We start from the raw sequence: 25620 nt of genomic DNA on the forward strand, positions 1-25620 counted from the left end.
CGACAGCAAATGCAAATAAACATTATTTGAGTAACAAAGCAAACATAACCGGAATGCTTTTTTTAACAGTTGGATTGTATCAACCAAAACGTCGGTAAGAGTATACTTAAAGCCGTGGAAAAATGAAGTTGGACTGACATTTCGAGCAAAAAATTAAATGATAAGGCCTTGCACCAACTCTTCATTGATGAGGTCCGTTGATCAAGTTGTCTGCTGACGTTTTGGTGTTGACGTACCGAGACTAGGCTTGACAGAGGAGGGTAAAGTGAGAGGAAGGTTCCGTCGGACATAACCACCATCCGGACACATCTTGTGTCGTCTTCGATGATGTTGAGTGCATGTTCTTAGAAATAAATTTGATTCTAGGATTGTGGTGTGAGACATGGTGGAAATAGTGGGTTTAAAAATCACAATGTAATAATCCCCCTGCCCCCTGCCCCAATTTGATCTGCTTTTTGTAGCCCCTCCACTGTTCATTTTTCATTTATTAACCTCCTCCATCTTCGAAGATGGATGGAGGTTACTGTTTTCACCCCTTTCTGTTTGTTTGTTTGTTTGTTTATTTGTGAACAGTATTACGGAAAAAACTCCTCGACGGATTTCAACGAAACTTGATGGGGGGGTTAGGTATGGTCCAAGATGATGCCATTAGATTTTGGACTTGGTCCAAAATCCAATATGGCCGCTATGGCGGCCATTTTGAAAAAATATTTGATTTTTTTTATGCATTTCTACATGTTTTAAATGATTTCCAACCCCCCCCCAAAAAAAATTTGTTACCCCCCCCCCAAAAAATGGAGAATTTTTTTTTTTGCATTTCTACATGTTTTAAGTGATTTCCAACCCCCCCCAAAAAAATTGTTAGAGAAAAATTCTATTTTTTTTGCATTTCTACATATTTTAAGTGATTTCCAACCCCCCCCCAAAAAAATTTAGAGAAAAAAAATTTTTGCAACTTTTTTTCAACAAAATTTCCATTTTCTTTTTTTTTTGCATTTTTACATGTTTTAAGTGATTTCCAACCCCCCAAAAAAAAATTGTTACCCCCCCCAAAAAAAGAAATTTATATATATTTTGCATTTCTACATGTTTTAAGTGATTTCCAACCCCCTCCCAAAAAAAAATTGTTAGAGAAAAAAAAAATTTTGCAACTTTTTTTCAACAAAATCTCGATTTTTTTGCATTTTTACATGTTTTAAGTGATTTCCAACCCCCCCCCCCTCCGCCCTCAAAAAATGTTGGAGAAAAGAACTATAACTCTGTCAGCACTGTTGACATCATATTTAATGAATAAGATATAAGGTTCACTTGAGTGACCCAGCAGTATTGGCGGTGGAGATTTTGCACTCTCTCGAGTGCTCCCCCCTCTAGTTGCATCTGTGTTTGGTTGCATTAGAAGAAAAAAAGGTGCTGTGCAGGAGGTACAGTGAATAGAAGCAGTCCGTGCCGACTGCTTTTAAAAACCTACCAAAGTTCTGGAGAAGTGAAACCGAGATTCTTCCAAGGGGAAAATGTGTTGGCCTATTTTTGGCGCCTTTTTTTTTTTAGTGAGTCAAGAACATTTTACAAAGCTCAAGCATCAGAACCAGGTACAAGCTGTCACGCGCAATCCTAAGTGTCATCACCAAACTTGAGGACCACACACCTGGATATGTCAGGATGATAGGGAGGAACAAATTGGGCTAGCAGGCAGGTGGCTGTCTGTGCAGACACTGCGGAAACATGGATGTGCAAAAAGACTCTCGCCCACATTGTGGGTTTGTACGTGGCTATCACGGGCATGTTCTTTACTTGGGAAATGGAAAAACACTGGATTTGAGCCAGAATAAATGAGCCGGATAACGTTGGAGGCTTGTCGCACCGTGTTGATGTAGGCATGGACGATGGCTTTATGTTGCAATGGGAATACTTTACACTCGTAAAGTTGGTTCAAGGACCAGAACAGACTCGGCGTCAGAACAAATCAAATAGGGGGGGGGCACAAACTGCCGTTCTAGAACTCAATCTATGATGTAAATGCTTGATAATAAGAGTTTGCCGTCAACAACCAACACACCAACCCGGTTCCAATTTAAAAACATGCTGCAAAGTCTCTCTTTTTCACACACACACACACACACACACACACACACACACTCACACACACACACACACACACACACACACACACACACACACACACACACACACACATACACCAATGGTTGGTGCCAGACGCTTAGCCTGCGGGTGGGTGGGGGGGCACAATAACTCATTTGAGGGGCCATGGCCCGCGAATGCCCCCCATGACGCTGACCCTGAACCAGAAGCAAGTGCCGCAGCATGATGGGTACTCTGGATAATTAACTTATCTGGAATTTAAATTCTCGAATTATACACATTTCCACCATGTCTCACACCAAAATCCCATAATCAATTTAAATTCCAGATAAATGGTGTGAGTTTCACTTTCGGTTCAGGCATCTGTGCATGAGGACGACTGGGTGGCGAGCTCTCCTTCCAGTTCTTCTAAAGCGTTTTGCGTATTTTGTTATCGAGATTTGTCAGGGGCTGTGGAGCTGTACTTATTTTTTTAAGGTTCATAACAGTTTTAGTGGGTAGTTGAGTTAGTTTATTGAAAGAAGCAGGGGGAGGCCTCGTGATAAGTTTAGCGTGAAGTCCGTTGGGGCCTTGGGAGTATGGGGACGAAGAAGGGTATAAATAGAGACTGAAGGAGAAAGGAAGAGGAGTATGTAAAATGTAACAGTTGTTCAATGTGAGCCACGTCGACAATGGGGGAAGCAAAGGGTTCTTGTTGTTGTAGGAAGTGTGAGGAAATCGTGGTGGTGACGGTGCAACGGGGGCGGGCAGTGGTGACGGTGCAACGGGGGCGGGCAGTGGTGACGGTGCAACGGGGGCGGGCAGTGGTGACGGTGCAACGGAGGCAGGCAGTGGTGACGGTGCAACGGGGGCGGGCAGTGGTGACGGTGCAACGGGGGCAGGCAGTGGCTGCGGTGCAGCGGGTGGAGGCAGTGACGGGGGTGCGGCATGTGTGGGCAGTGGTGGAGGTGCAGCGGGTGTGGGCAGTGGCAGAGGTGCAGTGGGTGGAGGAAATGGCGGCGGTGCGGCATGTGCGAGCAGTTGTGGAGGTGCCTCGGATGCAGGCAGTGGTGGAGGTGCAGAAATATTAATTTGTGGACATGAGGTATGGGAGACAGTTTTTGTGGGTGATGAGATTATTAAATATGTAGATTCTTCATTCTGCTGGAAGGATCGTAGACATAGAATCCTGTGTAGTTTTGAAGGAGCAGGAGTTAGGGACATTGAAGGACGGGTAAACGATATTGTGTCGGGTCATGGCAGGAAGAAGTTGGTTGGTTGTGGTACACCTCGGTGCGAATGATGCAGGGAAACGGGAAAGTTCACTCAGAGGTTTTGAAAAATAGATACAGGATATTGGGTAAGCGGCTGAAATTAAAGGGTTGTGAGGTCATGTTTTCTTTGATTCTCCCAAGATCAGGAAACGATAGAGAAATTATGAGCGAACAATAGACGTGAACCAATGGCTGGAAGAATGGTGTAGGGAGGAAGGTTTTACATTGATGAGGCAGTGGGAATCATTCAGGGGACAAAGGGAGTGTTTCCAGAATGATGGCCATCTGTTAAATAGAAAGGAAGCAGCAAGGTTTGCAGTGGGAATTGAGGAAGGAATTCAGGCTTTTTTAGGACAGCGGAGGGTGGGGAAGGTATTAAGGAAGGAACAGATGATGTAATTGTGATGAGTAAGGCCAGGCAAGGAAATAGAATTTTAGAAAGGGAAAAGTTAAATGTACTCCTATTCTATATGAATGCCATTAGTTTAAATAATAGGATGGAAGAGCTTGAAGCCAAAGTGGACAGCGAGGAGTACGATCTAGTTGCAGTGAGTGAGACATGGTTTAAAGAGGAGAGTAACTGGAGGACAGGATTAGAAGGCGACAAGGTGTATCGGTGTGATCGGAAGGAGAGAATAGGAGGAGTAGCAGTCTGGGTAAAGGACAGCATTGCATCAAGAGAAAGGGGTGACATTAAGGAATGAATAAATGTTGAGGATTCTGTATGGGTAGAGATTAGAAATTGTAAAAACAGTAAGATACTGGGAGGATGCTTTTATCGGGCTCTGGGTGTGCAGGAAGAGGATGAAGGAGGAGTACATGAAGAATTCAAAAGGGCATGTGGTAAGGGAAGTGTATTGATTATGGGGGATTTTAACTTGCCAGGGATAGATTGGGTACAGGAACAGGGAAAGGGCAGAGCGGATGAGGATTTCCTAGTTTTAGTCCAGGATTGCTTTTTAACCCAGTTTGTAGATAAGCCCACGAGGGGAATGCAGTGTTAGACCTCCTTTTATATAACAATCCCAATATGGTGGAGGAGGTGGAGGTGGTGGAGGTGGAGGTGGTGGAGGTGGAGGTGGGGGAGCATTTCGGAGCAAGTGACCATAACATTGTGTGTGCAAAGATTCTGTTAAGGGTTAGAGTTCAGGATAGTAGGGTAAGGCTATTAGATTTTAGGAAGGAAAACTTTGAGGGCATAAGGAGAGAGTTGGGTGATTGAGATTGGGAGACTCGAACAACAGGACAATCAGCATCAGAGAAATGAGAAACCTTCAAGGACCAAATGTGTGGAGTGCAAAGTAAGTACATTCCAATGAGATGTAAAACTCGAAACAGAAAGAGACCAGGGTGGTTGAGTAGTGAGATAAGGAACACTATTAAGGAGAAACAAGGCATTTATTAGGTTTAAATAACAGGACTGGAGTTGGATTTATATCACAATCGGAGTAAACAGAGGCAAGTTAAGAAAATAACTCGGTCAGCCAAAAGAGAGTATGAGAAGGACATGGTTAAGAATATTAAACATAATAGCAAGGCTTTCTTTAACTATATCAGCGGAAAAGTACAGGTTCGGACCAGTGTGGGCCATTGAGGAATAGCACTGGGAGGGTGGTTCGTGATGAAAGTGAAATGGCAGGCTTATTAAACAGGTATTTTGCTTCAACTTTTACACAAGAACAGTCAGGAGAATTCCCAATAGCTGAGAGTATCTCTCAATTTGGTGAGGAAGGGCTTTTGCAGAAGATCCAGGTTGGAGTGAAGGAAGTAAAGGAACAGTGAGTTATTCTAAGAGAAGATAAGGCTCTGGGTACCGATAATATGTACCTGCGAGTATTGATGGAGGTGGTTGAGCAGGCAAGCGAGATGTTAATGGATATTTTCAATAGTTCACTGGAGTCAGGACAGGTACCGGAGGATTGGAGAGTCACAAATGTAACACCATCATTAAAGAAAGGATGCAGAGAAGAATTGGGAAACTATAGACCTGTTAGTTTGACTTCAGTTGTGGGGAAGGTGTTGTGGAGACATTAATTAGGGACCAGTTGAGAAACCATTTAAACAAATACAAACTAATTAACGGTAGTCAGCATGGCCTAACCAAAGGTGGTTCCTGTTTAACAAATCTTTTAGAGTTCTAGGAGGCAGTGTCTGGTTGGGTGGATGAGGGAAAGGCAGTGGACATAGTATATCCGGACTTTAAGAAGGCATTTGATAAGGTACCACATCGGAGGTTGTTAGCCAAAGTGAGGGCTTGTGGAGTGGCTGGTCAGGTAGCTAATTGGATTGCAAACTGGCTTAGTGGTAGGAAGCAAAGAGTGGCTGTGAGTGGGAGGATGTCTTGCTGGGAGGAGGTAAGTAGCGGGGCACCTCAGGGATCAGTACTCGGACCATTACTATTCATGATTTACATCAACGATTTGGATAATGGGGTAAAGAGTAACCTTTCCAAATTTACAGATGACACAAAGCTTGGAGGTGAGGTTGATTGCAGAGGGGGTGGTGATCAGATTCAGGAAAGTATTGATACTTGTATGGATTGGGCAAAAGATTGGCAGATCGAATTTAACCTGAGCAAGTGTAAGGTGTTGGGGATGGGGAAGAACAATGAAAATACAGATTACAGGATGCAAGGAGTAATTTTGGAGCGTGTCACACAGGAGAAGGATCTGGGGGTGGTAATCGATATGGGAGGTAAGCAGGCAGCACAGTGCCAGGCAGCTATAGGTAAAACAAATGGGGTTTTAGGCTGTATAAGGAGGGGGTTCATTAATAGATCAAAAGAGGTGGTGTTAACAGTGTACAGGAATTTAGTGAGGGTCACATCTAGAATATTGTTTGCAGTTCTGGTCACCACAGTTCCGGAAGGACATAGATGCCATAGAGAGGGCTCAGGACAGGGCTACTAGATCGATTCCGGGCCGAGCAAGACTCAGCTGTGAGGAGCGGCTTAAGGAGATGGGGCTTTATACACGAGAAAGGATGCGGTTACGAGGAGATACGATAGAGATGTTTAAAGTAATGAAAGGTAGAGATAAAACAAGTGCAGATGAATTATTCAACAGAGTAGACAGTGATAGGACCAGGTCCATCGCCTGAGAGTGAAGAAGAGGAGAGTTAAGACGGTAGCAAGGCAGGGGTCTTTTACTCAGAGAGTAGTTAATGCATGGAATGGTCTCCTTGGAAACGTAGTGGCAGCAGAAAAAGTAGATAAGTTTAAATTAGAATTACATAGGTACCTGTAAGTTATATAATAGAGGGGTATGGGGATGTTGAGAAGACTTTTTGGTAGTTTGAGCATTGATGGGTGATTGTGTACATGTGTACAGAGTGCTGTTGGTGGGGGTCTTCTCAAGGGGGGTTTGTGGTTGATATTGTGTGTTTTTAACCAAGCCCATGGCTCCTCCCCTGAGGGGAAGAAAAGGAAAAAATATATATAGATACAACCAGAGTTGGTGTCAAAGCCACCCAATGCTCGCCTGTTTATACATTTATCGTTTTTAAAAGACGAGTCTAATAATTAATATTTTTTATAAAGCATTGCAGTGAAGTATAATTTTAAAGCAATATAGTGTTACGGCTGTGGAAATTCGCAAACCACCATTCAGGTCCCGTAGGTGAGATATCTCTTAAGTACCTGTGTCGTTAGACCAAATCCGTTGTCTAGAGGGAATTTATGTGATTCATTCGGGCTGCGATCCTTTGAGATAGCCGTTTTTCTTTTTCTATTGTTATTTTAAACGACAAACCTCCACGCAAACAACAACCACCACCAACTACACCACAATGCCAACTGCGCTACAATTACCCTCACAACAACCACCACCATCTTCGCCACTACCCCCGCTGACGAACGCCATCCTCCACGGTCCACACTCCGACGGTTTCCGCGTTGGAAACCGTTGAGAACGCAAGGAGGGAAAGAAGAAGGCACAACGATGGCGCGTGGATTTTTCCCGCCTGTTTCTCTGAGGAGTGTGACAGAAGCAGGGTGGGGCAGCTGGCACCCTGATTGGTGGGTGCGTGGTGTGACGCGGCCAGGGAGGAGGAACGCCCCTCTTTGAGGCCTTTCTCGAAGCTCCTCGAAGGGGGGTGGAGCAAAGAACGGGGCGGAGCCCCGCGCTATAAAAAGGGGTGGATCTGCGAAGAGGGTTGGTGGAAGGTGAGGATTCTGGTGAGGATGTGGCTGGGAGAGGGGGTGCTTCCAAGTACTTCCGGTATTCGGTATCACCTCTGGTTCTGAGTACTTGTATTTTTGGTATTGATCGGTAAGGTCCTTATTTTCACTCTTGGCCCCAGGGGATGAGAGTATATGGAGGGGGTATCGGGTGAGGATGATTGGGCGCCCTCATCAAGAAGTGTTAGAACTTCTTGAGTGTCAGCCATGAAGAGGGGCAGGCCCGGTGATGGAAGTAGTGAAGAGTCGGAGGTGCGGGAAGGGGTTAAGGATAAAGAGGAGCCGGGGGATAAATTCCCGATTATAATTTCAGCTGTGGAAGGGTCCAAGTTGTTAATTTTCAATAACCCGATAAAATTGGCTACCGTAATTGCAAAAGAATTTGGTGACGTACATTGTGCAAGGAAACTTCGATCGGGTGACCTTCTGATCCAGTGCAAATCGGTGGCCCATCGGGAAAAGATTCTGAGAGTCTCTCTTTTTGGGGATATTCGAATATCTGCTCACATCCCCAGGTCTTTAAGGGAATGCCGGGGAGTAATTTATGGGATTGACCTGGACATTCATATGGAGGTTATCAAGAGGCATTTGGCTGACATGGGAGTAGGTGAAGCCCGTCGTCTTACATCGGTGAGGGATGGTGTGAAGGTCGATACCACATGTGTGTTGTTGTCCTTCTCCATCCCGGTCCTTCCCCCTAAAGTGTTCCTGGGCTACCAAGCCTTTCCTGTTCGGGAGTATATCCCTCCCCCTTTAAGATGTTACAAATGCCAGAGATTCGGTCATACTGCAACATCCTGTCGGGGTAAACGGCGTTGCAGCAAGTGTAATGGGGATCATGAGTATGAAAGTTGTACGAGCGTCAAGATGTGCTGTGCCAATTGCGGTGGGGAGCACAGTGCAGCCTACAGAGGTTGTCTGGAATTTCAAAGAGCGGCCCAGATTCAGCAAGTGAAAACCACTGGGAAGTTATCGTATGCGGAGGCGGTGCTCAAGGTCCCCAAAGTTGTGTTGCCAATCAAAGAAATGAATAGGATTACTAAAACTCCAGCTCCGGTTAAGATACAAACAGTTTCGGTTGGTTGCCAGACGGAGACAATAGATCAAGATTGCCAAACTGAGGATTCAAGTGCCATGGTGGTTTTGAACATTTCTCAATTGGGGTTCATTAGATTTATTACTAAGGTGGTAAATTGCACAGCTGTTGTACAAAGGAGATCGGAGAAGATTAGCATTATTGCTTCAGCAGCCTGTAAACATGTGGGTTGGGATGGTATTTCTACCAAGGATATTAATAAGATATTTCACAAGACGGGCAATAAAAAAGAGAGAGAAACCAGTCCTAATGCCAAACAGTCTCAGGACCCAATGTAATTGATGTTAATAATCCAATGGAATGCTAAAAGTCTCGTGGCGCACGGGTCCGAATTTAAAAAAATACGTCTCTGAGTTGTTAACTAAACCTGATATTATTTGTTTTCAAGAAACATGGCTCAAGGAGCATAATCGATTCCATATGCCGGGGTATACCCTTATTGGTAGGGATAGAGATCGAGGTAAAGGGGGTGGGTGTGGCATTATGGTGAAATTTGGTCTTCCCTTCACGGAAACGGAAGACATTACGGAGCTGGAGTGTATTCTTATCAAGGTCCATGGCTCGAGGGGGAGGGTTACAATTATAAACTTCTATAATCCTTGCCAACCATTGATGCACAAGAGTCTTCAGGAGGTTTTTAGAAGGTGTGAGGGGGTGGTACTTGTATGTGGCGATTTCAACAGCCATAATATTCTCTGGGGCTCCAAAGACACTGATAGGAACGGTGATATTATTGAGGATTTGATCGATGAATTCGACATGGTGATATTAAATGACGGACAGGGAACATGTATAAATCCATCCACAGGGAAGATGTCCCCTCTGGATCTCACTCTTATTTCTTCAATAGAAGCTTCGAGATGCGATTGGGAAGTCCATGATGACAACCGAGGGAGTGATCACTTTCCTGTGATCACAAATCTCCAATGTGAAAGGGGTTCTGTGGATTCACTCAGTCCGGCTTCTTGGAACTTTTCTAAGGCGAATTGGGATCAGTTTTCAGATCGATCTGTCAGGGAAGTGAAGGAAGAGATTGGTGTTCACAACATAGATAGCATCAATAAGAATATTGTTCAAATCATGAATAGCATTTTTTTTTTTTTTTTGGTATACCTTGGTCGAGGCTCGTATGCTTGCGAAACAATCCCAACCTCAATTCCTTCAGGGGGTAGGAAAATTAAGGTCCCCTGGTGGAATGAGGATTGCAAATTGGCAATCCAGGGAAGATGGGCGGCTCTAAAGAGACTTCGGAAAACCCTCAGGTTGGAGGACGTTATAGAGTATAAGAGGAAAAGGACGATAGCCCAAAGAACTATAAAACGTGCCAAGTCTGCCTCTTGGAAATCATTTTTTTCATCAGTTAATCCGGATACCCCTCTCAAAACTATATGGGGAAGAGTCAAAAGTATACAGGGAGTTAAGTCGGGAGGGAGATCTTTTCCAGTGATCATTTCCCAGAACATAGCCCTGTGTTCTAATGCAGACAAGGCAGAAGCCGTGGGCCAATTCTTTTCTCGTAGTGAGAATATCATAAAGGATGACGTTTTAGAGGCTCGTTTTCCCCAAGTTGCAAGTCAAACCAGGGTGATCACCGATACAGTTCTGCCTTCAAACCCTTCACTCAATCTTGACTTCACTATTTGGGAACTGAAGCAGGTGATTCGTTCGGTTAAGAATAGCGTCCCAGGCCCGGATCGGTTATCGTTCCTTATGTTCAAACACTTGGATGATCGGGTGTTGAGAGTGTTTCTGAGTTTCTTCAATAGGATTTGGGCTTTACGGAAGCTTCCCGGCGATTGGAAACACGCTATTGTAATTCCTATCCTGAAAGAGGGGAAAGATGGCACTGTCCCATCTTCATATGACCCTATCTCCCTTATCTCAGTTGTTTGCAAATTAATGGAGAAAATGGTGAATAACCGATTGGTCTTCTTCTTGGAAAAGAACAACATATTGTATAAAGGCCCGAGCGGTTTTCGAAAGGGACGGTCCGTTATGGATCACATTTCCGCGCTGGCAAATGATGCAAGGAAATCCCTAGGTAATCAGAAGTCTCTTCTGGGAGTGTTCCTCGATATCCAAAAGGCATACGATTCAGTGTGGAAAAATGGCCTCCTTTATAAACTGAGTAATCTCGGGGTCAATGGCAGAATGCACGATTGGATTGGTGACTTTTTATCGAATAGAACATTTCAGGTGAGGGTTGGCCTGAGCCTCTCCTCTTCGTTTCATTCTGAAAAGGGCAATCCCCAGGGAAGCTGCTTCAGCCCAACACTCTTTAGTATTATGATAAATGATGTTGCCTCCATCCACAAGCTCCATAGCAAGTTATTCCTGTTTGCTGACGACATTGCTATGTGGATTCGGTGTAAAAATCTTGCTACTTCGAGGAAAAAACTCCAGGGCGATATCCGGCTCGTGGAGAAATGGGCCGAAGACTGGGGTTTTAAACTATCAGCTGATAAGTCCAAGTTTATCATATTTTCCCGTAAGAAGAAAACGGATGATATAGCAATGGTAATTAATGGTACTTACATCCATCCATCTTGAGTGGTGTCTTTCTTAGGAGTCACCTTCCATAAGGGACTAACCTGGACCCCGTAGGTGAAGGAGCTGATAGGTAAATGTGCCAAAGGCATAAATTTATTACGTTGTCTCTCTGGAACAGAGTGGGGAGCACATCGTGACAGTCTTCTCATGATATACAAAGCTAAAATTCGTTCCCACCTGGATTACAGATGCCTGGCTTTCGGTGATATGGCCAAGAGCAATCGAAAAAAACTTGAGACTGTCCAGTCAAAAGCCCTTCGTGTATGTTTAGGTGCTTTTACTAGCACTCCAGTGGCTGCCCTTCTGGTGGAAATAGGTGAGATGCCCTTGTCCCTTCGCTGGGAGATGCTGAGAATGAAATATTGGGCTAGATCCATTTCTTCTGGGGACAGCCATCCTGGCAAATCCTCATTTGAAAATTGTTGGGAATACCTGAAGTTAGACAACAACTCCGCTTCCTTGCCTCTTGGCCTGGCCTGTATCAAGTTAGCCAAGGAAATGAAGCTGGACTCCCTTCCAGTCAGCCCCCGACATAAAGTCCCCATTTGGCCCCCCTGGACACTCGAACCCCTAAGTCTCCGCATGGATCTCTGGGGAAAAATGGATTCAGTTAATCCTGTGGTAAAGTTCAACCTGGCTATCGAGTTTATAAATACAAGTTGGAGTCAAGCTTTGCATATATATGCGGATGGGTCCAAAGAACCCTCTCGAGGAAGGACAGCGGCGGCAATATGTATCCCCGATGTCCGTGTAGTCAGGACTTTTCGGTTAACCGATCATCTTTCAGTTTTCTTGACGCTACTATTTGCAATCATCCTAGCTATGGAATGGATAATCGAGTTCAATCCTCTTAGTGCAGTTATCCTCTCGGACTCACTTTCGGCATTACAGGCGCTGGAATCCTTCCAGGGTGGCTGCAGGTATGACTTGGTCCTAGAAGCTTGGCATTTGTATAACATCATGAACTGGAGGGTCTGGTGGTGGATTTGTGCTGGATCCCTGCTCATGTGGGCATCGGGGGAAATGAGGCCAGTGACCTTGCGGCAAAACAGGCCCTCAGAATGGACAATGTCACCCAAATCCCCTTGGGACCTTCAGAAATCATTAGTCTGGTCAAGGATCGTATTGTGGGAAAATGGCAATGTCAGTGAGACTCCTGCACAAAAGGAAGATTTTATCACAAGGTACAGTCGGAGGTGGTTCCGCTTGTTAAGCTCCCCAGGCTCTCCCGGAGGGACCAGGTAGTGCTTTGTTGAATAAGACTCGGGCACTGTCGCTTAAATGCATACCTCCATAGAATTGGATGTCACCCAACGGGGTTCTGTGATGTGTGCAGAAAACCTGAAGATTTAAACCACTTATTTCTAAATTGCCCTCTCTCTGGGGAATCGAGGCAGCGTCTCGTACGGTGTATAAGAGTTATTGGGATAAGGGTGTTGGACCTGCAGGTGATGCTGCGGTGGATGAACTGGAAGCACCCTCAACTCTGTAAGGCGATATTAAAATTCCTGAAGGAATGTGGGAGACCTATTTAAAATGTATCTGCCTTTGAAGTGCTCTGGCTGTAGGCGAGTTTGATCAGATTCTGGTGCGTGGCGTGGATAGAGCCTCCTGGCTCTGACAGCGCCATTAAACCCTCAACAAAAAAAAGAGGGTTGGTTGTTGTTGTTCCTGCCGAGCCTTTTGATCCTAGCGGAGCCCTTGATCCTGATGAGCCTTGGACCTTTTGGACAAACGACGGTGTTGGGGGGGGGGGAGGAAGAGAGAGAGAGAGAGAGAGAGAGAGAGAGAGAGAGAGAGAGAGAGAGAGAGAGAGAGAGAGAGAGAGAGAGAGAGAGAGAGAGAGAGAGAGAGAGAGAGAGAGAGAGAGAGAGAGAGAGAGAGAGCGCTCTCCTGTTCGAGGGTTCTTGTCCGAGGGTTCGCCGGAGTCGGTGTGGTCCCGAGACCCCACTGGTGGGACGGAGCGTCCGCCATTTCCTCTCTCTCTCTCGACCCCGAGTGTCGACGATTTCTTTTCCCCCCCGTCCGCACCGAGAGAGCGCTGAAAACCCTGTTCATTCCCCAAAACCCTGTCCATGGCGTCGAACGGCCACACGTGCCGGCGCGAAGCACGAGCTCGCCGACCACGCTGGAGGAGCGGGGAGCTGAGGGCGCGGAGAAGGACTCGGTGCGCGCACAGGGAAGTGACCACTTCTATTTCTTTTGGGTTCTGTGTAAATGTCTGTGGGTGGCGCCGTCTGTGAAGTCGAACTGTATAAGTGTTGCCGTGTGTGCGCGTAGTCGGTAGTAACTCTGCGTCGTTGTTGCTTTTGTTTTAATTGCTTTACGTGCATTTTGACTGTTTCACTGTATATGTGTGCTCTCCGTGTGTCGTGTAAATAAAGTGCTTGCATGTTGAACTGTGCCCGTTTCGCTTCGTCTCCTTCCTTTTAATTGACCCTCCATCCTGCTTCACGTAAAGGGTTCGTAGTGGGCTTAATACGCCCAGTAATTAATCGGAACCGTTGAGGCCGACGATAACACCGCTCGGTTATCACTGTAGCACGGAACGGACGCTTAAGCGGTTCGTGTCCGGAGTCGGCCTGTGGCGTGGTACGATCGCCCGGTCGACCATCCGCGCAGGTACTTAGGTAGATCGAATTTGGCGAGCAACCCTATCCTGCGCGGGTGGGCAATTGGCACGGTTGTGGTGGGATTAAACCCCCACCCGTGACTAGCTCCCGGCGTTGTTCCGAGAGGGTCACGACAGAATTGTCCTTTCCGGTGGGCGAGGCGGCCGCCATTCGAGTCGAGCGACCGATCGCACGCCGGCAGGCGCGAATTCGCAACAATATGTATTTGTATATTGTAATCAGTAACAAGAGCGCAAGTGAGCCCAATATACGCCCAAACAAGAAGGTATATACAGAATTGTGCTACTACATGGAAAACAGCATCCTGGTTGCCATAGCAACCACTTTAGATGACGAACGTATGTCGCGATACACCGTCTCCACAATCTGTACCTATGTACCAAATATGAAACGTGAAAGTTGAAAACTTTGGGAGTTAGAGTACGGACAGGAACGGACGGACAGACAGACAGACAGATGGACGGACGACCGGGATCACATAATACGCCCCAATATATATATGTATATATATATATATATATATATATATATATATATATATATATATATATATATATATATATATATATATATATATATATCAGGCGTATAAAAAAGTGTGGTAGATAAAAACATTGGAAAGGAAACTAGAGGGCGGAGCACTCGGGAGAGTGCAAAACCTCTGCCGCCAATACTGCTGGGTCACTCAAGTGAACCTTATATCTTATTCATTAAATATGTCAACAGTGCTGACAGTTATAGATCTTTTCTCCAACATTTTTTTTTGGGGGGGGGAGGGTTGGAAATCACTTCAAACATGTAGAAATGCAAAAAAAAAGAAATCGAAATTTTGTTGAAAAAAAAGTTGCAAAATTTTTTTTTCTCTTACAATTTTTTTTTTGGGGGGGGGGGTGGAAATCACTTAAAACATGTAGAAATGCAAAAAAAAAAAAAACTTTTTCTCTAACAATTTTTTTTTGGGGGGGGGACCAAGTCCAAAATCTAATGGCATGATCCTTGGACCATACCTAACCCCCCCACCAAGTTTCGTCGAAATCCGTCGAGGAGTTTTTCCGTAATACATAAAAAATTAACATTTTCACGCTCACGCTGACGCTCATGCCGGGGGTATCACTATAGCTCTGTTTTTCGAACAGGCGAGCTAAAAACGACAAAAATACAAAACTAGCAACCAAAAACAATTTTTTTGCATTTTCTTCCTTGGATCTTGTGTGGATGGATTGGTGTGATGTTCGTGCAGGTATGACGGGCTGAATGGCCTCCACCTGTGTTGGCTTTCCTAGTTATTCCTTGTTATAAAGTATTGTCATCGCGCACTGTCCGTCTGTCCGGCTCCTATTTCTGCTTTTCCGGTCAAACTGCTGGGCCAATCCAGCTGAAATTTGGTGTTAACGTTCCTCTCCTGACTGGAAACAGGAATGCAAAGCTCGTTCTGGTCACATGACTTTAAGTTGGTCAAAATGACCGAAAGTAAATTCCTTCAAAAATCTTCTTCTCCAGACCCACCAGTCAGAATGCTACCAAATTTGAGTTACACCATTAGGCCAGGGTAGGGATGTTAAATTGCAGAGGTCATGCCGATCACATGACCGGAAATGTGTCAAAATGGCCGACTTCGTCAATTTTTGGGAAAATCACATTAATTCCTTCAAAAATCTTCTCCTGACCCACCAGTCAGAATGCTACCAAATTTGGGTTACATTACGACATGATCCTGATTTTAAATTGTGGAGGCCATGCTGATCATGTGACCGGAAGTGTGTCAAAATGGCGGTCCCACAAATTCCTTCCAACATCTTCATCTCCTGATCCACCAGTCAAAATGCTACCAAATTTGGGTGATAACATTAGGCTAGGGTAGGGATGTTAAATTGTCGAAGTCATGGCTATCCCATGACCGGAAGTGTGTCAAAATGGCGGACTTTCTCAATTTTGGGGAAAAATCGCATAAATTCATTCAAAAATCTTCTTCTCCAGACCCACCATTCAGAATGCTACCAAATTTGGGTGATAACATTAGGCTAGGGTAGGGATGTTAAATTGTCGAAGTCATGGCTATCCCATGACCGGTAGTGTGTCAAAATGGCGGACTTTCTCAATTTTGGGGAAAAATCGCATAAATTCATTCAAAAATCTTCTTCTCCAGACCCACCATTCAGAATGCTACCAAATTTGGGTTACAACATTAGGCTAGGGTCCTGATGTTAAATATTGAGGTCATGCCAATCACATGATCAGAAGTGTGTCAAAATGGCAGACTTGGTCAATGTTTGGGAAAATAGCATAAATTCCTTCAAAAACCTTCCTCTCCAGACCCACCAGTCAGAATGCTACCAAATTTGGGTTGCAACATTAGACCAGGGCCCAGATAAGCTACAGTTCCAGTGGTCCTATTTATTTATGTTTAGTGTTGGAAAGAGTGTTGTAATCGCTCCTCTTCCTGTAAATACAGTATAATATTGGTGGTCATTCAGATAAGTTGGTGTCCGAGGATGTTCTCCTGCCTGCGTTTCCCTAGAAATGCTGCACAATATTTTTTCCTCATCTTTAATCAAGAAATGTCTATTTTATGACATAGGCCGATTGAAACATTAAGGTTTGTATCCGAAACTTTGTCTCTGTGTAGTCTTTCTCTGTGACTTGAATTGTGGAACACCAGATGTGAAATGATGTTTGGGAACGGACTCTAAAAGTATTCAGAGAAAAATTTGAGAAGAAATAAAAAAGCTCCTCCTTGTCCACATTTCAACAAGGATGTTGTTCACTGGATAGACAGACAGGTTGTTAGTGTGGGGCATTTTTGTCACAGTGACAGCAGTTTCCAGAAGCTATTTGTGTTTGCCATTATAATCAACTTTCATCATGTTGTTTTTTTTAAAATTGACATGTCTGTCCTTTTACATTGTATTCTTTTTTGTGAGCAATTTTTTTTATCTTGCCTGAAGGTCGGGGAGTCATATGTTGATGTAAAACGTGGAAATTTTGACCCCTCCCCCATGTGTCCTTTAATTTTTATGAGCTCCCAACCTCTCCCTTTCATCCCCACTCAACAATCGCCCCAACTCTCCCTTATCATTTAACGCAACCACCCTGACCTCAGCCCCCTCCCCAGTCTCCATACGTATACATAATAAACGTATTCTCCATTAGCTTAAGTTTCTGTCAAAAATATTCGATTCAAATTAAAAGATTTGAAGAGATGCCCTCTATAACCCGTTATCTATAATCCGATGCCCCCTTATCCCAGATGCCCTCTATAACCATCTCTCGACAAGGTAGGATTGTAATTCAAGCTTTCGTTCAGGACATTGTGGTGTACCATGGTTGGTGGGATAACGAGGAGGACCTCTGAAATGAAGGTGGAGTGGGGTGTAATACCTTTGAGCATCTGAGTCTGAACTCCCCGGGTCAGAGGATTCTGAAAGCCGTATATGATTCATAGGGACAGTGGTCATTCCAGAACCTGCGGAACATATGGCAGCACAGAGTTTTGTGCCCATGGGCATGGTTAAATACATCCACACATGTATGGTGTTATTAAATTGTTATTAACAACCAAACAGGCCAATGGTGAGAAAGTCCAAGTTAAAAGTGAATCTTGCTTTTTCCATGCACGATTTGTGATTTAATCATTCCCTACTGCCAGTACAGTATATAGGGTATTACAATAAAAAGAACGAGAAGGGCACTCGGTGGAGTGCATACCTTGCCCAGATCCAGATCCAGATCCGGATCTTCACCAAAATCGAATCGATTCGTCCTTGTCACACAACCAACCTGTCCACCAAGTTTCGTCTGAATCCGTCTGTAACTTTTTGAGATATCATGCACGCAAACAAACAGACAAACAGGGCTGAAACATAAGATGGGCGGAGGTAAAATGGTAAACTGTAGCATCTTTGTGGGAACTTTACAACGAAGGTTGCTTTCGCCTTTGTCTGCCTGTCTGTTTGTCATTCTATGAACAGGATGTCTCAAAATGTTGTGTGTTGCCTATTCGTGGGATACAAAACGTAAACTGTTCACCTTGGAGAAGGTATGCACCCCACCACATGCCATTCTAGTTTATATTGTTACAGCCTGGGGTTCAGGGCTCACCACGAGGGGAAGCACTTGAGTTTCTCCCGAACACCCAGTCCTGAGGCTGCCGACCACAGATAACTCCGCGGTCCAACAGGCTGTAGTTTTTGTACAGCCGTAGCCGCTTGACTTTGACAACCGGCCGAGCAGGGTTATGCTTAGATGTTTCTGCAATACCTTTATATTGGTACGGCAACCCAACTAGAGGCCACACCCTCAGCGCCATACTTGGGGATCTGCCGAGCGGAACAGATAGGTGCAGCACCGGCTAACAGAGCAATTCAGGTGGGGTACAACTTCCCATCTAACGAACTTGCACATTGTCTCGGAGCAATAAAGAAAAAGAGAACCCAGACAGATTGCGAATAACAACAAACAATTATTTATTTACACACACAAGCAATCATTTAAAAGTGCATATTTATAAGCAAGAAAGCAAAAGGCACATAAGAGCAGATTTAACCATAACATATATATTCTTTCTTCCACAATCTTACTTACACAAAAGACTTGTCATCTTCTTCCCTGAGTGAATAATGGCCAACAAGAAGAACTTGAGAAGAAAAGAAAAGTAAAGTATCTTTAAAGTAAAGAGAAAAAAAGTAGGGTCTTTTCTTTTCTCCCTCACCTCACACAACCTGACGGGGCTGCAACAGCCCAAATATACTAGAGAACGGCGAAGAATGATGCGGAAGATGGGCAGTGGCAATGTGGCACGATGGGACACACAGCCACATTCCAGAGGTGCCCAGATATGCCAGCAGCAGAAAACTCCGTTTCTGCTGGACACCCATGTCCAGCAGCTCCCCATGAACGCAACCATGTTCTGGCCTTTCCACACCGCCCTCCTCCCCACTCTGGGCTTTCTGCTTCTCGCAGGACAAGTACAAGCTCTTTGACGATTCTGTCCCATACAATTGCACTGCTGTCGTCTCCTTCTTCATATATCTCCCTCCTCATCTCGTACTTTGAACTCTTCCTTCGTCCTCTTCCTCTCACTCTCCACTCTGGGCTCTGAGCTTTCTCCCACAAGGACGAGGACCAGCTCCGAGCTCCATTTTTCTCACAGGATCTGGCCTTTTTCCATCTCCTCTTGTGCGCTTCTCCCTCTTCCTCTTCCTCTTCATATATCGCTTTTCCCATCTCAGCTCGTGCGAGCCTCCTCCTTATCGGTGTGCATCCGATGGGGGCGGTTCCCAAAGCCACGACGAGAGCCTCCATTCCCTCCCCCGCGCGCAAGCGTTCATTGCACAGTCCTCACTGTACCTTGCCTGAGAGATGTACCGCACCCCACCGCGCACCGAAAAAGCACCGATGTACCGCACACCTCGTGCCACGAACATGTTTGTGAGAATGGACACAGTCCCATGATGTGAAGGTAATCCGATCGGCCCAAAGGAGTAACGACTACAGACGCATCATATGTGCCCAATTAAGCAATGTGTGAATGGAGTGAAAACGGAGAGGGACATTGCCGGACTGAGGGACAATCGAATGGTCACGGGGTGGAAGGTAAGACCGATGGGGTGAAGGAGGAATTGTTCAAATGATGTTTGGTGAAGGGGAAGTTATTGTTGGATTGAGAAAAGCAGAGGGGGAACGGACCGATGGTGTAAAGGAGGGATTGTTGAAAGGAGCAAAGCGCGAGGGTAAACTGACTGATGGTGTGAAGGAGGAAAGACTGAAAGTAGCAGAGTGTTTTAACAGAACCATGGGGTGAAGGAGGGAAGATTGAAAGTAGGAGAGGGAAGGGAGGAAGACATCACACCTGGGAAACGCACACAAACCAACGGATGCCCCACGAACAACCCCTTGACAAGGGAGCAAGGACTATCTATGCAAAGACTTATGAAATAACTAATCCTCAGGTCACATATGTGTCCATATATTCACTCCCCCTGGGGTAAGTTTCCAAAACCGTAGCAATATCGTAAGACCCCAGTTTACGTCGGGGAGGCATTCCTGAAAGGTGCGACGAACATCAAAACGAGGTAAATGAAAGCAATTCAGGTCAGGTATGGGAGCATGTGCCGGAGCAGCATGTTGCTGCATCCACTTTCCACCAGTACTCCAGAGCCTCCTTCAGGCCATCCCCATCTCCTTGAGATACTGATCAACCTGCTGCAATCATGAGGCACATGGTCGGCCCATTGGCCTCCTCATTCATGAGGCTCCCTCGCTGAGAGAATCTGGTGAGTATCAGGAAAATGAGACACATGTCCATACAGCCGCAGCTGACGCTCATGGATTATGCAGATAACAAATCTCATTTGAGTCTCTCTCAGCAACCGCTCGTTGGACACAAAAGTCTGACCAGCGATTGCCAAGGATTCTCTGAAGAGACCTGGTACTAAAGGAATTACATCTCCATCTCAGATCTCTGGTCAGAGTCCAAGTCTCACATCAGAAGAGCAAGACTGGAAGCACCAAGGACCTGAAGATGCAGACATTCATCATCCTGCACAGGTACTGACAGTGCCACACCCCATGATCCAGTGAATGCACGGCCCCCTAGGCCCGACCCAGACATCTATTGACCTCTGGCTCACAGCCAGCAGAGACATGAATATCACTTCCATGGTAAGTGAATCTCTCCGTGACCTCAACATTCTCAACACATAGGTACAGACAAGATGTCATTGAAAGCCTGGATCTTAGTTTTGACCAAGGAAACCCATAATCCCAGAGGCTCCGACCCTCATTCAGCACCTTGAGGGACCCCAAAAAGATATCCAGAGTCTCTGCAAAGATAACTGCATCATCTGAGAAATCAAGGTCAGAGATCTTGACATTCCCAAATGATGCACCGCAGCTTTGTCTCTCTGACATCCTCCCTGGCAGAAACCAGTCCATACAAGTGATGAAAAGTGTGGGTGCCAGTACACACGCCTGACAAACTCCAGAAAAAACTGGAAATAAGTCAGAGATGGTATCACCACATCTCACAGCACTCTCAGCACCAGAGTATCGTTCAGACATCAGATTGATCAGTTTTGGTGACACCCAACGAAGACCAAGAATCCTCCAGAGAGCATTCCGATTCACTGAATCGAACACTTTGCAGAGATCAACATAGGCTGCAAGCAGCCCCTGCCAAAACTCTCGTCGGCGTTTGGTGAGGACTATAATGGCAAAGATACGGTCAATCGTTGACCTCTTTGGTGTAAACCCTGACTGCTCTGGGCACTGGTGCTCAAGCAGATGTTGGCGAACCCCATCAATAATTATCCGAGCAAAGACCTTGCTGGCACTGAATGCACGTTACCCCTCAGTAGTTGTTGCATTCCTGGCGATCACCCTTCTCTTTCCAGAGAGGGACAACAAGGCCCCTCTTGCAGTCAGTTGGGATGATGCCTGTGTTCCAGGCAGAACACAAAACTGCATGCAATGACATGAGTACAGCATTTCCATCAGCCTTGAGAAGTTCAGCATGGATGCCACAGATCCCTGGAGCTTCACCCCATTTCAACCGGTTCCCTGCATCATGTGTTTCCACAAATGAAGGTGGATCATGGTTGATTGGAGGGTCAGCAATAGGGATAGTAACACCATTGACATCCAACTCAGCAGCTGGTGGATCAGCCTGGTACAGCCGCTCAAAGTAATTGGCCCAGCCGGCCTTCACTTCGGACTCCTCTGTCAAGAGCTCACCACCCTCCCTTCTAACTGCAGTACACTGAGGGATGGGCTTGGAGGAATGCAATGCGAATTCCCGTGTAAGCAGGATGAGAATCACTTGACCACAGGTGATGCTGTACTCCTTCACAGATTCCTCGCATGGAGTCCTCCTTGTCCACCCTCAACACACGTTCAGTTTTACACCCCAACTCCCTGAACAGCTCAGCTCTGCCATTAAGCCTGGCCCTGCAATTCTGCTCAATGGCATCCAGTGTCCCTTGGGCAAAGAAGAATTTTGTCTCTCGACGGAGAGTTGCATGACATCCATCGGCAACATCAAGGATGGTGGTCTTGAAGGCACTCCGCAACTCTTCAGGATTCCCCAAAGCACCCAGACTCCCAAAATCTCCACTCAGCCTGTTAGCAAACTCCTCAGCTACCCTCTCATCCTTGAGCTTGCCAACATCAGGCCAAGGCTGGGATGGTACTATTCTCCTAGATTTAAGCTGCAACTTCAGAGTTGCTAACACAAGCCAGTGGTCGGTTTTGAGGACATGAGCACTCCGGTAGACCCTGCAGTTCTGGATCATCCTCCAACGAGCACATGATCAATTTCCTTCACCACACCACCAGCGTTGGAATACCAAGTCCAGCGATGAGCCTGTGGCTGCTGAAACCATAAACCATCCACCCTAAGTCCACAAGTTTTTGCAAAGTCAAAGAAGTTGGTGCTATTCTGGTTCACAGTTCCAAACCCATAGGGACCAACACGTGTCTCATAACCATTCCTATCAGTTCCAGTCGATGCATTGAAATCCCCCAAGACTAGAAGGATTTCTTGCCTGGGGCACTGATCAACCACATACTCGAGCATGGCTTAGGATGCGTCCTTCACGGTGAGATCACTCACCTCAGTCGGAACATATACAGATACCAGGGAAATGACACCGAAAGAGTGATGATTCCATATTCTCATAATATGCTCATTGACCGGTGTTGCCTCAATTATCATTGGAGTCAACTTATTTGACACAGCTACAGCAACTCCTTGGGCATGGTAACCATCAGAGTGACCCGACGAATAGTGGGTGTAAGCACCCGCCATGATCTCTCCACTATCCGGTCTCCGAACCTCAGAGAGAGCTGCAATACCGAAGTTCGAACTCTTTTGCTCAGATGATAACAGAGACAGGTGATCATCCTCTCTTTGGTATAGGACATTTCAGGCACCCACCCGAAGGGACCGCCTCAGGTTAACCCAAGGAGACCGCCAGTCTGGTGGACGACACCTCAGTACAACTCCAACATGCAACCGCCATCTGTCCCGCAAAGGTTACTGAGGTTTTCTGAGGAAAGTTACTGAGGAAAGTCTGAGGCTTTCCTCCTATCATCAAAGTGTGAGGGCCCCGAAGGCTTTGCCTCAATCCCGTCATCCGGTGACCTACCCTGCGGAGGGTAGCTGCACAGGAGTGGGTTTTCAATTTTCTTTGCATTTTTCTTGTGTTTTGTGGAGTGAAGGGTTTTACGGTGGTTGGAGTGCAAATCCTACCACCAACCTCCTGATAATGGAATATTCTGATAAGAAGGCAATTATTGTGACAATAATTTAACAAGGGGGGATGCGTCGCTTATTTCATCATTTCACCGATTATATTTCGCTTTGTACCTATGACATTACACTTTTTCACATTAATGACATTTATATTCAAATACATGCTAAAATACATTCAAAAAGAATGTATTTTAGAGTTTTAATATATCTTACTTTACCTTCTTATTTTTTCTTACTCGTATCTCCTCCGAATGGAGTCAAACCAGCCACAACTTGCAGTGAACGTCAGCATTTTTATAGATGGTACGCAAAGTAGTCTGAGGAAAATTTAATAACCCAGCAACATTAACCGCACGTTCACCACCATCTATTTGCTGAATAACACCTAATTTCTCTTCGGAGGTAACACTTTTATACTGCCTCTTAGCCACTCTACAGTCCAGTATATTTCTTTATGCACAACGAAAAGTAGTTCATGTAGAGGGTAGGTGGAGGCGAAGGCTGAGACAATGGATATGAGAAAGGACTGATGCTGTTGGTGACAGAAGTGTTGGTTGAGGCAATGCAAATCAGCTGGTGGTATTAATAAAGTGACGACCTATTTGCAAAACGACGTAAAAGTGCGAAACGTAAACCGACGTATTACTGTGCAAGTCAATGACTGTATATTGCTGTTCTTCGATTTAGGAATCGCACTTTAGTTTCACTTTAGTTTAGATTTTTCATTAATAAACAAGATAAGGTGGCAGAGATGATTGACTAAATTACTTGGTATACCTGTGACAATAAAATACCCTCTCCCATCCTACCCCTAAAAGACATACTTTGTGAGAGATATCAAGAGACCCGTCAGATCCAGGTGATTCCACAGCATTTGCGAGGTGATCACTTGGCAGATTAAAGGAAACTTGTCGAGCTGTGTTTAATGGTGGAGAAGGCAATCGGAACAACGAAGCACATGATTAGGGAGAAGGCTACTGACTGAGTGTGGTCCTCACACTTGTGAGCGAGTAGGTGGACCATGTAGCTTTGCTGTTTAGAGCTGTTTGGAGTGAAAAATTCCACAAAAAATGCTGTAATTGGGCTGAAGACTGACAATTGAATAACTTTGCACAAATGTATCAGAATTATGACCAATATAAGTTGACTTTATCGCAATAAAAGCAAAAAGGTCACGAGTTGTTTACTTTGTACCCACAGCTTGTGATGATTTCTCATCACCTTGTTCAGGTGGTTTATTTTAAAAACACAATACACCTGAATTGTTTGTAAAATCCTCCAATTAGCAACGCTCTCATTATTCTAATGTTGCTGTATGAACAAGCTTGCATGTGAAAGTCTCATTGTTAACACCTGTACTTGTATGATTGATTTGTACATCTCTATGTCGAGAATATCAAACAGGTAATGCAGGTGAGTGACATATTCGAGGGGATCACAGTCATACATTTTATATTGCGTAATTAAGGTCATTCTATAATGGTCGAAGAAGAAAATGTGTGAAATGAAAAACTTTGTGGAGGAATTGAAGGAATGGTGTGGCTTTGCTAGTTTCCGAAATCTGTGTGTCTGTTACCATGGAATTGACCAATAAATTAGACAATGTGCAGTATTAAAATGCATTTAGTAACTATTTTGTACCCTTTCTGGGTTGCAAGTAAAGCTCTAGTCATCTGCACACTTAGTCTGTTAACATTTGGTGGCTTTAAGGATGGGGAGATGGAATAAATAAACCAATTGTGATCGTTCCGTTTAGGGCTTGAACTATAAAAAGGACAACTTCATTTGTACAAAAATCCTGTTAACATTTTTGTGCAAACTATATTTCGGAAAAACAGGTTTCGTTAACTTTGAAACACTTATTTTAGGCAATGAATGTTTCAAAGTCACTTGGTATACAGAGATGTATATATTATAATTTTGTTGTAAGGATATTTTAAAAGTAAAAACACATTTTCTTGGGAACCACCAAATTCAAAATTAATTAACTTATTTAACCTGAACGTGATTCAACATATAAACCCTTTGAGACCCACAGGCATCTTGAAAGTAATTTTCAGATAAAAGTCCAATTTTATTATTACTTTGATTCCAATAATCACGAATATGAGTTGAAATTCAAGAGCATGCACGACGAAAAATGCAAGTTTTTCTAATCGACAAAAATAAAAATTATGGAAATGACAAAAGCTCTTACCCGGTGTTAGCTACAATGTTTGCAAATGTAAAAAGAAAGTAATCCAAAATTGCAGGGAAAATATCTGATACGCCACTTTAAAGTTTAGCTACATATGTGTCCCTTTGTCCTTAAAGAGTTAACTGTAAATAATTTGGACAGATTATTGTAATTATCCCAAAGAATGAAGATTGCGAATGAAAATGTGAACGAAGATCTGTTCCATTTGAAAATATTGTTGCACTTCAGCGGTACATATTCCATGCATCATGATGATGTGTTGTGATCTGTTCAAATGATTTTTGGCAAATTGATAACAACAGGAAAATAGTTAACGCAAACAATATCGATCGTGAACAACAATGTCTATCTGCAAAAACTAGGC

The 25620-nt window shown here is 44.7% G+C and overlaps 1 protein-coding gene across 4 annotated transcripts in view; it reads right to left on the reverse strand.

The window, feature by feature from the left end:
* LOC147018223 (forkhead box protein N4-like) overlaps positions 1–25620 on the reverse strand; it is a 66116-nt gene that overhangs the window by 36159 nt on the left and 4337 nt on the right. For 3 of the 4 annotated variants that reach the window (XM_085897715.1, XM_085897713.1, XM_085897716.1), the window contains exon 2: positions 17188–17272. In XM_085897715.1, the coding sequence (XP_085753841.1) occupies positions 17188–17264 (77 nt within the window). In that variant the 5' untranslated portion in view covers positions 17265–17272. Of the gene's footprint in view, positions 1–17187; positions 17273–17514; positions 17615–25620 lie in introns of all 4 variants that reach the window. The other variant, XM_085897714.1, reaches the window with a different exon arrangement.

The sequence above is a fragment of the Eptatretus burgeri genome, chromosome 10 (assembly GCF_056783735.1).
Source record: "Eptatretus burgeri isolate ZD-2024b chromosome 10, Ebu_testis_v1, whole genome shotgun sequence".
In the NCBI taxonomy this organism is placed as follows: Eukaryota; Metazoa; Chordata; class Myxini; order Myxiniformes; family Myxinidae; genus Eptatretus; species Eptatretus burgeri.